This window comes from Lactuca virosa, chromosome 5 (assembly GCF_052849685.1).
Source record: "Lactuca virosa cultivar CGN04683 chromosome 5, Lactuca_virosa_CGN04683_v6, whole genome shotgun sequence".
In the NCBI taxonomy this organism is placed as follows: Eukaryota; Viridiplantae; Streptophyta; class Magnoliopsida; order Asterales; family Asteraceae; genus Lactuca; species Lactuca virosa.
The window spans coordinates 33606219-33619977 of record NC_136430.1 but is presented as its reverse complement, the minus strand read 5'-3'; the positions used below and the strand labels follow the sequence as shown (position 1 = coordinate 33619977).

The 13759-nt window shown below is 37.0% G+C and overlaps 1 protein-coding gene across 1 annotated transcript; it reads right to left on the bottom strand.

Moving 5' to 3' along the window:
- Positions 1–6420: 6420 nt before the first annotated feature.
- Positions 6421–11695, bottom strand: LOC145112320 (putative serine/threonine-protein kinase At1g54610). Its single transcript, XM_079048494.1, has 7 exons — positions 11070–11695; positions 10696–10980; positions 9686–10003; positions 8421–8648; positions 8145–8245; positions 7916–8039; positions 6421–7010 (listed from the first exon to the last, which is right to left on the bottom strand). The coding sequence occupies exons 1-7, from the start codon at positions 11379–11381 to the stop codon at positions 6699–6701; spliced, it is 1680 nt and encodes a 559-aa protein (XP_078904620.1). The 5' UTR covers positions 11382–11695; the 3' UTR covers positions 6421–6698.
- Positions 11696–13759: the final 2064 nt, after the last annotated feature.

Genomic DNA, 13759 nt, shown 5'->3' with positions numbered 1-13759 from the left:
AGGCCATATAACGCCTTGTTGAGACGACACACATGATTTGGATGCTTAGAATCAACATACCCCTGAGGCTGATCCATATATACTGTTTCACGTAAACTAGCATTTAAAAAAAGCATTTTTAACATCAAGTTGATGAAGATTCCATCGATTTGTGATGGCTAAGGATAAAACAACTCGAACAGTTGTGGCCTTAACAACTGGACTAAATGTGTGGGAAAAATCAAACCCCGGAATTTGGGTGAACGCTTGTGCTACTAGACGAGATTTATGCCAATCAACAGAACCATCGGCATGATATTTAGTGCGGAAGACCCACTTAGATCCAACAATGTTTACATTTGATGGTCGTGGTACGATAGTCCAGGTATGATTATCCCATAGAGCTCGAATTTCTTCATTCATGGCACGACACCAATGATCATGTTTGGATGTTGATTTAAAACCCTTAGGTTCTTTAGCAGCAAATTAGGCAGCATGTAAGCGTGTCGGAGCAATTGCTAGAAGATCAAAAATATGGTGGGGTTTAATAGTGTCATGTTTCCCGCGAGTGATCATCGAATGCCCAGGTGGTGAATGAGAAGTTGGTGGTGATGGTTGCGGTGGAGAGGGCTGTGGTGAAGGCGGAGGCGCAGGAGCCGGAGACGGCTGTGGTGAGGGCGGTGGCAGGGGTGCAGCAGCAACAGTGATAGGATCATCATGCAGACACGTAATACATGGGGCTGTAGAAGGACTCGAAGCTGATGATAGCGAGGACACAGGTGCTGCTGGTTTATCGAATACAATAGCAGGTATGTCATCCGAATAAGAACTTAAAAATAAAGTGAGCTCGTCTGTAGATGATGGACCACCAGCAAATGCGAAGAAAGTTTCGTCAAACTTGGCATGCCGAGTAATAAAAGTTTTAGTAGTAATGGGATCAAAACACTTGTATCCTTTGTATTGTGTGCAATAGCCGAAAAAGATGCATGCAATGCTCCATGGTGCTAATTTATGTTCCGCATAGGGTCGTAAGTAAGGAAAAACCCGACAACCAAAGGCCTTGAGATTGTTGTAATCAGGGACAACTTTGAAGAGAATCTCGAAAGGAGATTTGTTTAGTAGTAACCTGGTTGGCAAACGATTTATGACCTATGTTGCAGAAATGAAAGCTTCTACCCAATGATCTGCAGGGGCATTAGCACCAAATAACATGACGAGTTTGGTTTCAGTGAGATGGCGATGCTTGCGTTCAACATGACCATTTTGTTGAGGAATGTAAGGACATGACATTTGATGGTGAGTGCCATTGTCAGCAAATAATTTAGCAACCCGATGATTAAAAAATTATGTACCACCATCACTTTGAAAAGCTTTCATCTTGCAAGAGAATTGGGTTTGAACAAATGTCAAGAATGTGACTAAAACCTCATAAAAGTCGGATTTCTTTTTAAGTGGATAAAACCAAGAAAACCGAGAGTGGTCATCAAAAACAAGGCATGATATCGATAACCATCAACAGAAGTAACCGGAGCTGGTCCCCATAAATCACAGTGAACTAAATCAAGAACATGTAAAGATCGTTTCTCATTCAACTTAAAGGGTAAACGATGTTGCTTGGAAAGTGCACAAGAAGAACATATACTAGAACTTGATAAAGCAGAAGTAACACTCAAATATCCATGTTTATTAAGAAGAAAAATAATATCATAAGCAACATGACCAAGTCTTTTATGCCATAAATCAAAGGACGCTTTATTAGAAGATACCACGGATGCTACCAAAGCTTGAGATGCGGAGTGAAGCACATATAGACCATCCTTATGCCTGCCGGTTGCCAAGATCTTTTTTGGTGATTTTGTCCTGAATAGCAAAGGAGGACCGAGACAATAGAAAATCAACCGGGTAATCATTAGTTAATTTGCTGAAAGATAAAAGCTTCTTTTTGATATGGGGAACGACAAGAACATCTCACAATTTTAAGTGTGGAGCAATCGATAAAGTACCAGTATGAGAGATGGGAAGCATATTACCGTTTCCAAAGACAACCTTGTCTTTGCCATGACAAGGAGCGGATAAATCAAGATTAGCCGAAGAAGGAGCCATGTGGGTAGTTGCACCTGAATCTACATACCAATCCGCAGGAGATTCATTGATGTTGCAATCCACATGAAAAGCTTGAGCGAGGTTTACGGCAGAATGAGATGACTGGTGAGCATAGCTGCTGAGATCTGGATATGCACTTGTCGACCAGACCGACCTCTGCCTCGATTTGAAGAGTTCCCATGGTTGTTTGATTGACCCAATCGGCCCCTTCCACGAGAGGTATTTTCATTAAAAGCAGCAGGGGGAGGTGTCGATGCATGTAAGGAAGCGAGAAAGAGCTCGTGGCCTTCAGCGTGAGCGACCAAATCATGAAATAGAGGACACGTAGGGAGAGCGCGGCGGGCAGTGGAAAAGGTCTCAAAATTCGGTCCCAAACCACACAAGAACCAGTGACTTTTATCATCGTTAGAAATTGGTTTTCCAATGGCCTGTAACTAATCACAAATACCCTTAAATTGCTTAGCATAATCAGAGACAGAGAGATTACCCTTCTTAAGTTGACGTAAGGAATCTTTAAGATTATGTGATCGTTCCTAGGAATCGTGGCTATAGGCAGATTCCAAAGTAGTCAACACTTCACGGGGGGTGGAAAGACCGAGAACTTTCGCCATGGATTCTTCAGAGAAGGACGATTGAAGGATCAAAAGGACCTTTTGATCGAGTTTCACCCAAGCGTCATGCGCTGGGTTGGGAGCTTCTTTTCCGTCAACGGTGATGGTGGATGGTGGGATGATAGAGGAACCATTGACATGACTCATCCACTTTTGATGAAGAAGGAGAGGTGTAATCTAATTCTTCCAGAGGAGGTAATTAGAAGAATTTAGCTTGATGGTCAGCATGTGGATGAGGGTATTGAGGGAGAAGGTATTTTCAGAGGAGGCCATCGTCGATTTGAGTGAGGAACAAGAGGAGAGGATGGGCGATTAGGGTTAGGAACGTGAGATGGCTGATACCATGTGAAAAAGTGATAATTGTTCACCTTACTTGTTATTGAACATTAAACGTGTACTTATACAAATTACAACAAGAATATAGGAGATATACATGGAATATTATAAACTAACTATAGTAAACAAATAATCTAATTATATATGAGATTTATCTCCAATAATAGCATATCGTTGTAATGGTAGATGGGTGACGAGTAAATTGATCAATCAAATGACGGGGTTGAGGTGGTTATTGTGGGGTGTTTTTTTATTGTTTTGAGGATTTGAAGAAAACATGTTTTTAAATTCTAAAGAGATGGAAGTAGCATTATAGAGATATAAAATAAGTATTTCTAGGTGTGGTAGAATTTGATGTTTGAATGTATTATTTATAATGTAAAAAAATGAATTAAAAAAATTCATAAAAGAGTTAGAAAGAGGGAGAGCGAGCGAGCGAGAGAGAAAAGAGAGAGAGAGAGAGAGAGAGAGAGAATGTGTGGCGTGGCGAAGCCGTGTAATACCCGGTTTCTGATTATTTCTTAATTCAGAGTTGTGGACCAAAGGTATATCATGTAAAGGCTTTGGGCCTTAAGAGAGTAAAGTTTAGACCTTTGGGAGGTAATAATGTTGGTTGTGAGACCTAAACCTTGAATTGTGTATTGGACCGAAGGGTAAAAATGGAAAAGTTATAGATCGGTCTCCTTGCATGGATTAAGGATTTTAGTTCGAGAAGTTTTTAATCCAAAGTAAGTGGATAAGATTGTGGGGATCTTCAATATATTTTCGTGCATATAAAGAACGCCAAAAACGGAATTGAAACGAAGAAGTTATGGTCGTTTGAAGTTGAAGTGAAAATTAGGGAGTCGTGGATTACGCAGGGCGTAACAACTCTTTAATGAGTTATGCAGAGCGTAACATTTGCTACGCAGGGCGTACTCGACCAGAGTGAAAACCCTAAATTCGGGGTTTTGAGCCCTATTTAAACACCTTAACCTCCATAAACCTCTTCCATTCTTAGCTTCCATCTCCCCAAACGACTCCCTTGAAACCTTAACCCCATATTTGAGCCTTGTGAGCTAAAAAGTGTGTTTTGGGTGGTTTTAAGGAAGAAGAAGTTGGTGGTGTTGCTTGGAAAACTTAAATCTTTGTGCATCTGTGATTTACACCTTTCAAGCATTCTCCAAGAGGTATAAAGTTCAGAACTTGGTGAATGATTTGTTAGATCTAGTTAGTTCTTAGTTTTATATCCTTTTTGTCCCATATTCTCGGTTTAGTTGAATATGAGCTACTCCAGACCTTATGAGTAGCATTTCCATATGTTTTTGTAGGCATGGAATCATAAAAATGCAATCTTGATCCTTCCCTTCCATCCATGTAAGAGATATGAAGCTTTAGGTTGTGTAATAAGTTAGGGTTTTGGTTTTGATCACTTTCTAGCCATGCAAAGTCATAAAGTTAGAACCTTTATGATTTAGGACGTTATTTGGGATTAGATTTGAGTTTTGGAGAAAGGGTCTTAAGGGAATAAGTGCTTAATGAAAAAGTGTATGTTGGACTTAGTATGCAGGGCATACCTAAGGAGTATGCAGTGCGCACTAGGGTTGAGTCCCTTACACCATGCGTAATGATGGAGTACGCAAGGTGTACTCAGCCTGATGGGGACTTTGATTTTCTTTGACTGTTGACTTTTTGATCAAATTTGACTTTGGGCCAAACTTGAGGATCTTGGACTATTGATTAAGATTCTACCTGGTTTTGGTGTTAGTGGATTTGCTAGAGCAAGTAATGCAGAAAGGGGAGTGTGTCGCAATGTTACTGGGTTTTTCAATTTAGGTGAGTTGTCCTCACTTTACCCGTGGGTCGAAGGCACCAATGTCAGCCCACTAGTTTTGGTTATCAGTTAGTAGAGGGATGATATAGGGATTGCATGTGGTCACGTAGGATAGATTGAGGACTCTTGATCTAGGCTTTCTTGTATGTTCCTTGTTTGGTTGTGGCTTTATCTCACCTCTAGGTACATATGGTTACACATTCCTTGGATTGTTGGTTGTGTATCCTTGTGTATAGGATGTTGATATGTTGTAGTGATCTGCTAGATTTGCATAATTATTTGTTTGTTGTTATATGTTTTATATGTTGTATATATCGACATAGAGGCTTTTTTGTTATGTGCGTAAGCCAACAGACCGAGGCATTCCAGTCTTATTACTGACTGGGCCAGGGTATTCCAGTCTGGTGATTGATTGGACATGTTGCATGTTGACATTCCAGTCCGATGACTGATTGGGTTGTGGTAATCCAGTCCGATGACTGAATAGGACGGGGCATTCCAGTTTGATGACTTATTAAGCCGATGCATTCCAGTCCGATGACTGATTGGGCCGACACATTCCAGTCCGATGATTGATTGGTCCATGGCATTCAAGTCCGATGACTGATTTGGTCAGGGTATTCCAGTCTGATGACTGATTGGACCCATTACATGCTTTAGTTGTTTTAATGTGTGTGGTATTTTGGGGGAACTCACTAAGCTTTATGTTTACCCAATTGCTCAGGTATCATCGGTTCGTGGGAAGACGAAGGTATGACTGTACACACTCATCAGCAGCATTGAAGATTTTGCGTTATTATATTACTCTGGTTTTCGATAAATGTAACTTGGAATAAATGATTTTCATAACTTTACTCTAAAAATGAGCAGTTTCACCTTAATTAAAAATGAAACATTTTGATGTGAAAGTGGGACTTTACAAGCCTCACACAGCCTCGGCCTCACACCAGAGACAGTGTGTGTTGCAGTCTACGTGGCATGGCACAGTCAAAACTGTGTCCTCCTCCCAACAACCCTGAATGACACCACTCCAAACCTTAAGCCTTAAAGTAAACCATACGCTAAAAAGAAAATCGACAATGTTGAGGTGGATCCTATTTGGGACGATCCCCTGTATGGCATTACAAAAGTCTTTCTATCTCTCTCACGCCCAGAGCTACACCATCCCTTTGTATGGCAAATATATAACAAAATAATATGGAGCTTGGCATCTTTTAGGCATAACATGCATAATTGCATACCATACCGAAAATATACAAAACTGGTATATGTTAAAACAGGCTTGTGGACCACCCTAACTTTTGTCTAAAAATTTTAAATCCATATCCATATCCATACATCCATACATAACTAATATATTACATATTTGCATACGATTATAATAACTATCGAAATAATATCCACTTCCTTCTAATTAAAACCATTTGGCCTTGGGAGATTGTAAAAGTCGCACACATCAGATAACCTTTAAAACCTTCAACTAAGCTTTTTGCTTTTTTTATTTATTTAAATATAGTACCCGTACCCGTACCCGTTAAATAAAATATAACCCCAATTATATAACTCATTTTCCAGATATGGATCCAAGTGGCCTCCTCCACAAACAATCTTCATATCTAAAATACATAATTTTCAGAAACTGTACAAGGGAATTGGAATTGCATTTTGCAAATTATGAACAAGAATCCATTGTTTCTCCCTTTGGTGCATTATAGATTATACAACTAACAATCAAATACCTCACCACACCTCAAGTGGATTTTTCTCGTACAAAAAGTGGGATCGATTCCATTTCTCCTTTCTCCACAATTCCATCCTACCAATTACCAATTACACCCTTAAACTGCATCTCTCATCTACCTTCTGCCAAAAACCTCGGAAACGGATTCTTTACTCCAGAATCCTAAATCCATCGATAGGCTTGGAAGGAATGTTCGAATGAAGTTACGTGACACACGTTCTTTCTTCCCCCTTTTTTGCCTTGATGACCCGCCCATGGACCCGGGTTCTTTGACGGATCTTGAAGACCCAAATGAATTGTCATCATTTGTGCAGAAAGACAGGGGCCCACCATTATTTGACGGGTACCCCACAGCTGCATCTTGATGGGGAGGTGGGAATTTTTCACTCTTGCTTTTTGCATTTGCTTCTGTCACAACTCTCCTTTTCTAAATACCAAAATCCACAAAAAATCATTTAATTATATTCAGTAAATTTATATTAACAGTGTACATTCTGTAATCATGTTTGATACATTCATTAATTGTTGTTTTGCCTGATTGGGTGTTTATTTGAATTACAATTATTTTGTGATGGATGACGTACATAAATCAATCAACTACTTTTGCCTTATAAAGATACAAGGTTGCTTTTATGTGGGCCTCAAAAAAGACAACTTACATATTTTTCAGTATATAGGCTCAAAAAGTGGTTAATAACTACTACCTTTTTGCCTTTAAAAAGGAAAAAAAAGGTATACTTTTTTCTCCTTTCAAGTAGCAACTTTAAATTTCGAATGACAGGTGTACTAGACTTTTCAGCTGTCAAGGAAAATCACCAAACTCACATGTACTCTATAAACTAGATGAATAGAATAAGAGGTTTCAAAATCAAATATTTATGGATTTAAATACACTTTAGACAACCTTATCCGTTTAACTTTTAGCTAAATATTTTAGTCTGACCCATTAAAAATTAAGGGTCATGATCTTTTGAGAACTCATATATTCGTGAGAACCGAGAACTTTTTTCCACATACTTTTTTCAAAAAAAAAAATGCACCTCTAACACTTGCATATACAAGCACTTTTGTAAAAAAAATCAAAAAAAAAAAGTGCATATATGAAATGTGCATATGCATAAAATGCAAACAACGCAAATGTGCATATATGCACATTACATATATCCGAAAAAAAATTGAAATTTTTTTTTTGACAAAAGTGCTTATATATGCACGTTTCAGTTGATGGATCTAAATAAAATATAACCCAAATCAACTCATCTATAAGTTGATGGGATCTAAATAGAACATGAAACAAAAGAAAATGAAAATAAATAAAGAAGTTTGACTTACATCTAAATTTGATTGGATTTCTGCATTGGCTTCTGGAGCTGGAACTGCACGGCTAACCCGGTCACGTGTCCTTGTTCTTCTATTTCCATCCACAGCATGAGATTTACTGCTTAAACCTCTTTGCCTATCCATAATAATGTAATGCAATTTACATTATTTAACATTTACACCAAATTATGGGAAAAAATATTATATATCATGGGGTTCAAAGAAAATACAACATAACAACCTTCTAGCTTCCTCGTCCCTCAATTTGACATCTATTTCTTTGCTTGGAGGGTATTTTGGTAATTCTGATGGTTCACAAGCATAAGGTTCGGTGTTGAAGAACTGCACAAAAAAGTTTTAACCCCAATCATGCACACAGTTATAAAAATAAAGGGAATGATTATGACTCTGATTATTTCGGAATAATCGATCTGTGATGATATGCAACAAAAATGATTAATTAAGAGAAAACAAAAACAAAAAAGAAAATTACTATATTACCCCTCCTTTTACTCACATTGCTATTGAGGGCGGAAGTGGCAGTGCCTCTGTCCTTAGGATCGATTGCAAGAAGAGTTTCTAGTAAAGGTAGAGAAGAAGGTGGAAAGTCCTTGAATGTTTCTATTGTACAACGCCTGTAAGGATGTTGTGGCTTGAAAAGTGTTGCATTTGGTAATCGGTATTTCTTCCAATATTCATCTGATGGAGAGCCACATAATTTAAAAATCTTGTGTAGTTGTTCAACCTGAATTTATAAAACCAAATCAAGATGGAACATCATCAAACTCATTTTCACATATTAAATATTATAGTAAAATTACAAAAAACATCCTTGTGCTTTTTGATCTTTATGTTTTTAGTCCAACATCGAAAACATTTTTCAGTTTTGGTCCTTATTCCATGGTTCCAGGTAGGGATGTGCGTTTGGACCGAATACCCGAACCGAAACCGAAACCCGGACCGGACCGACCCGAATTAGGACCGAATAAGTTATTTAGGTCGGTTCTCGGGTATCTGTTTTTGCCTAATTCGGGTTTCGGGTTTTTCGGTCCGGGTTACCCAAATAAAGGTTTAATTGGGCCAAAAAGACCGACCCGGAAAGTGAATAGTCACTTGAACCGAATAAACCGAAATGACCCGAATAACCCAAATAAACCGAAATGGCCCGAATAACAATTAATATTTTTTTTCTTAAACTAAATATAGAATTTCCTTATTTGGGTTATTCGGGCCATTTCGGTTTATTTGGATTATTCGGGTCATTTCGGTTTATTCAGGTTACTCAGTTCAAAAACATAGTGTAAATGTTTATTTGGGTTATTTCGGTCCTTTCGGGTTAATAACCGAACCGAAACCCGTATTACCCGAACCGAACCGGTCCCATATTAGTATAATTGGTCCGGGTTTCGGTTCCCACTTTTAGTCCAATTCGGGTTTCGGGTTATTCGGGTTCGGGTCGGTTCTGGCCCGAAGCAAATCTGAAAAAGGTTTCAATTTGGACTACACACAGTAAAAATTAGAAAGGACAAGGACCATCTTTGTAATTTACTCTAAAACATTATCTGACATATGTAATATGTTACTGTAATCTCAATACAAGTCAAAAAGAACAAGAAGGAACAAAGGAGAGGTGCAAAATGAATCTTTTTGTCCCACTCTGATCTCTCCTTTGTGCAAAAGACATGAATACCCTCGAAAATCCCGGGTAACAAACACAGACTTAAGGACAGTTTTTGTCTAAATATATAAATAATACAATAAACGTATAGGAGTTGTACAGACCTCTGTTCTTCCTGGCAATATGGGTTTCCCAGCAAGAAGCTCAGCCAAAATGCAGCCAGCACTCCAAAGGTCAACACTGACACCATAATAAGAGGCACCAAGAAGAAGCTCAGGGGGTCGATACCAAAGGGTAACAACACGACTTGTCATTGGTTGCTTATTTTGTGGATTAAAGAAAGAAGCCAATCCAAAATCAGCAATCTTCAGAATCCCATCATTGTCAATAAGTAAATTTGAGCCCTTGATATCACGGTGTAGCACACCATTCTTGTGGCAATGCTCAAGCCCAGAAAGTAGTTGCTTCATGTAGCACTTCACCTGTCCATTTCATTACTTTTTCAGACTATGTAAATGTAAAACCCACAAAGTAGTGATCATTGTTCATTATTTTGAATAATACAACAAGGGTTGAGTGAAAATACAAAATCAGCAAGTTATTACTACATATATAGATTTCATAATATAAGAGAGCTCATTCCTTCATCATCCCTTCATGAAAACTTTCCGTTAGTATATATTCATTCTTGGAACTTCTTTTCTTAAATGCCTGTGGCTTTTAAGAAGCATTCTGTAGCTTCTCTGATATTCTACAAGTATTAAATGATGATACTTTAGATCATTTCCAAGTTCCAACTTTTTAGTCAAAGTCAATGTAATATAAGCTGAAAACAACGTAAATCAGAAAATTTGACAGTATTCTCATCCATTAGACTTTAAAAGCATATCATTGGATACCATCTTATGGACAAAAACATTAGAAAACAATAATGTCGGAAAGCACAACCAAAGGCAAATACAACCATACAAACCAGAAACAATAAGACAAATGCAACTATATGATAAAAAAATCAACATGACAACCAAGCATAAGGTCAATATAACTAATATATGTGTGGGGTCAGAAATCGATCTAACAATAACAACACTTGTTACTAACCTTAGATTAAAGAAGTAATAAGTCCGTATCTATCTTAATTGTTGAGATTATGATAATGAGTTTTGAAAGATACCTGTGGCTCTGTAAACTTGACACCTTGGACAGCAGAAAGACCAGAGAGATCATGTTCCATGTATTCAAACACAAGGTAGAGACTACAAGACATTCTTGATGTAACCAATCCTTCAAGCTTGATAATATTAGGATGATTTAGCTTCTTCAGTATAAGAATCTCTCTTGCCATGAACTTCACACTTTCTGGCTCTAAATTATCAAATCTAACTTTCTTCAAAGCAACTATCTTCCCTGTTATCAAATCCCTCGCTTTATATACATTGCTATAGGTCCCTTGCCCAATCTATCATCATTCATTTACAGATTTAAACAATCTGGTAATCGTTTTCACGTAATAAAGCTTTGAGATTTATGATTGATTCTAGGGTTTACCTTATCGAGTTTCTCGAAGGTATTTGCACGACGAGGTGTCCAATCTTTGATGGCTTCGCCAGCAACGTCGCACAGCCACGACGGCCATCCTTGAGAGGTCTTCAAGGTATACTCTGGCCTCGGTCTGTGGCGGTCCGGCGCCGGAACTTCCCCGATGGATTGCCTGATTCTTTCAACTGCTCCATCCTTTCTATTACCCCTAACTCCACCGGACACCACCTGTTTGACGTTTTGCTTAGCTAAGGATTCTTCCCCACTCCGGGACTTTGGGCGATGATCTGGAGTGGCTCTCTTACCGAGCACACATCCCATTCTGACGGTGAAGCTAGTTTCCCATTAACAGTAAAACCGGGTAGCTGGTGACTGGAAAACTGCTAGTGGTATTGTTGTTGAGTGCATTAAATGTTGAGAATTTATGGTGGTTTTGAAATGAGGAAGGAAGTGGTGGTGGTGGTTTGATTTGTGGCACAAATTGTACTGATTCTCTGCTAAACTAAAAAAATTGCAGAGAGCAGAAAGTGGTAGATGTGTGTGTGTGTGTGAGAGAGAGAGAGAGAGAGGCTTGTAGAATTATGGAGGGGTAGAGAGGGTAAAAAGGCAGTCAGTTTTTTAGATTTTCTAGTTTCATTAGATTTTTACCTTTTTAACGTCCCGATCCGACTTTTTACGTATTAAATGTAGTAAACTTTACCACTCTATATTTTGAAGAGAAAACTTCGAATTTGATCACTATTTTTTTTGTGAGATCGAGGTTTTTGTCCTTATATTTTCGTTGTGTGTTTTGTATTCTTATAACAATCCCTCTTTATCACATAATAATTCAATAAAACGACAATGTTTATATTAATATTTTAATTTAATATAAAATCATTATTTTACGGTTAATCCTCTTTAATAAATGAAAATGTATTTGTTCCAAATGAAAATCTATTTGTCACGTGTCATTTTCTCTTTGATTCGAACAAATGACATTTTCTCATATTTTTAGATTTTATTGTTTTCCACATTAATTATCTTATTTGAATAAATGTCACATACTTACATATTCTTCCCTTAAATCTAATAATAAATACAAAATCAATCTTGAAATAAATCATAATCAATGCTATAAATAATACAACAAGAAAATCATTCATACAAACTTTCCATATGTGTCAATGTCTAATTCCGTAAATAATTGTTTAATGTTAAAAAGCTTATATTGATTCTTTTTTCAATAAACTCGTGTAAAACACGGGTCACATACCTAGTTATTTTATAGTTAATATAATAATTTAGTTAGTTTTAAAATATATATATATATATATATATATATATATATATATATATATATATATATATATATATATATATATATATATATATATATATATATCATTTAGTATTTTAGTTATATAATTTTTTTCTACAACACTTATCATATATATATATATATATATATATATATATATATATATATATATATATATATATTTTGTTGGAAAATTGGTGTTAACCAATTTATTTTTTAACACGTCCAAAATGGATTTAATATGAATGAAAAATTAATCCTTAAAGTAACAGTGTTGGAAGAAGTAAATAAAAGACTTTAATGGGCGGGAGAAAGAAAAGAAAAGTTCAAGGACCTTTTCTTGCAAATATTTCTTTCTTGTGTAACTGAAATTGTAATTAATATTACAATTTAATTACATATTAACATACATTAATTTTGTGATTAATAGAGGTATTTAATTGGGAGGTTATAGAATGTGTAGTATAAATACTATTACTATACAACCATTTGAATACACCAAAAAGAATGTAAGAAAACTCTCTTCTTCCCGACTTCATCTTATTGTTTTTCTAGCTATATTGAAGATATAATACAAGCCTATTAAAGGTTCGGATGGTCTAGAAGAACCACTTCTAGTTGTTGTATCCTGGAAAACAAACACCCGACAGCGGGCGAATTTGTTTTAAGGACAATGTGTTAAACACATGCCTCAACTTTTCCTATTGCTTATTTCTTTTCGTACATTTCCGTAATATTATTCCTACAATCTTAAAACAAAATTCGTTTGTACGGATCCAACTAGAAATCAAAAACAAATTTACTTACATTATTTTGATATTATACGATTTTCATAGGAAAAAATGGATTTTTGTAACATCTGGATTCCCAGGTATATTATTTCTATTCATTTATTTTGAAATTGTGGAGGGACTCGGTGAGTTGGTGCTTAGACTCGCCGAGTAGGGTCGCGAATTCTCATCCGAATTAATAACCGGACTCGGCGAGTCCATGAGTGGACTCGGCGAGTCCACGCTGTTTAATAAAACCCTAATTCCCGGGTTTTGGAGCCTATTTAAGGGCACTCATAGCCTCCCATTGCGGCTACCAGTCCCTTGAGAGAAACCCTAAGTGAGCTAAATCGTTTGTGAGGAGGAGAGGCCATATTTGATCTTTCTATCATTGGTTTAGCAAGAAGAAGGTGATCAAGATCAAGAGAAGGCTAAAGGAGATACTATTTGGAGGAATTCTGAGCTCAGGAGTGCTTATTTGAGGTATAATATCGATCCATCTTCTGTTTTGGTGATTGTTTATAGAGTTAGGGTTTTCTAGACCCTTTGGTAGATGGTTTTGATTGAGTATATGGTTCCTTTTCGTATTATGGTCTGGATCTGGATCCATAGAGGTCCAGAGACCTTAA

What these genes read in the sequence shown, in the direction of transcription:
- LOC145112320 (XM_079048494.1), bottom strand. Translation starts at nt 11,381, where the DNA reads ATGGGATGTGTGCTCGGTAAGAGAGCCACTCCAGATCATCGCCCAAAG. An exon ending in TCAAGTTTACAGAGCCACAG is followed by an intron (nt 10,004 to 10,695) that starts GTATCTTTCAAA and finishes TGAAATGGACAG; the next exon opens with GTGAAGTGCTACATGAAGCA. An exon ending in CTTCCGCCCTCAATAGCAAT is followed by an intron (nt 8,246 to 8,420) that starts GTGAGTAAAAGG and finishes TTTTTTGTGCAG; the next exon opens with TTCTTCAACACCGAACCTTA.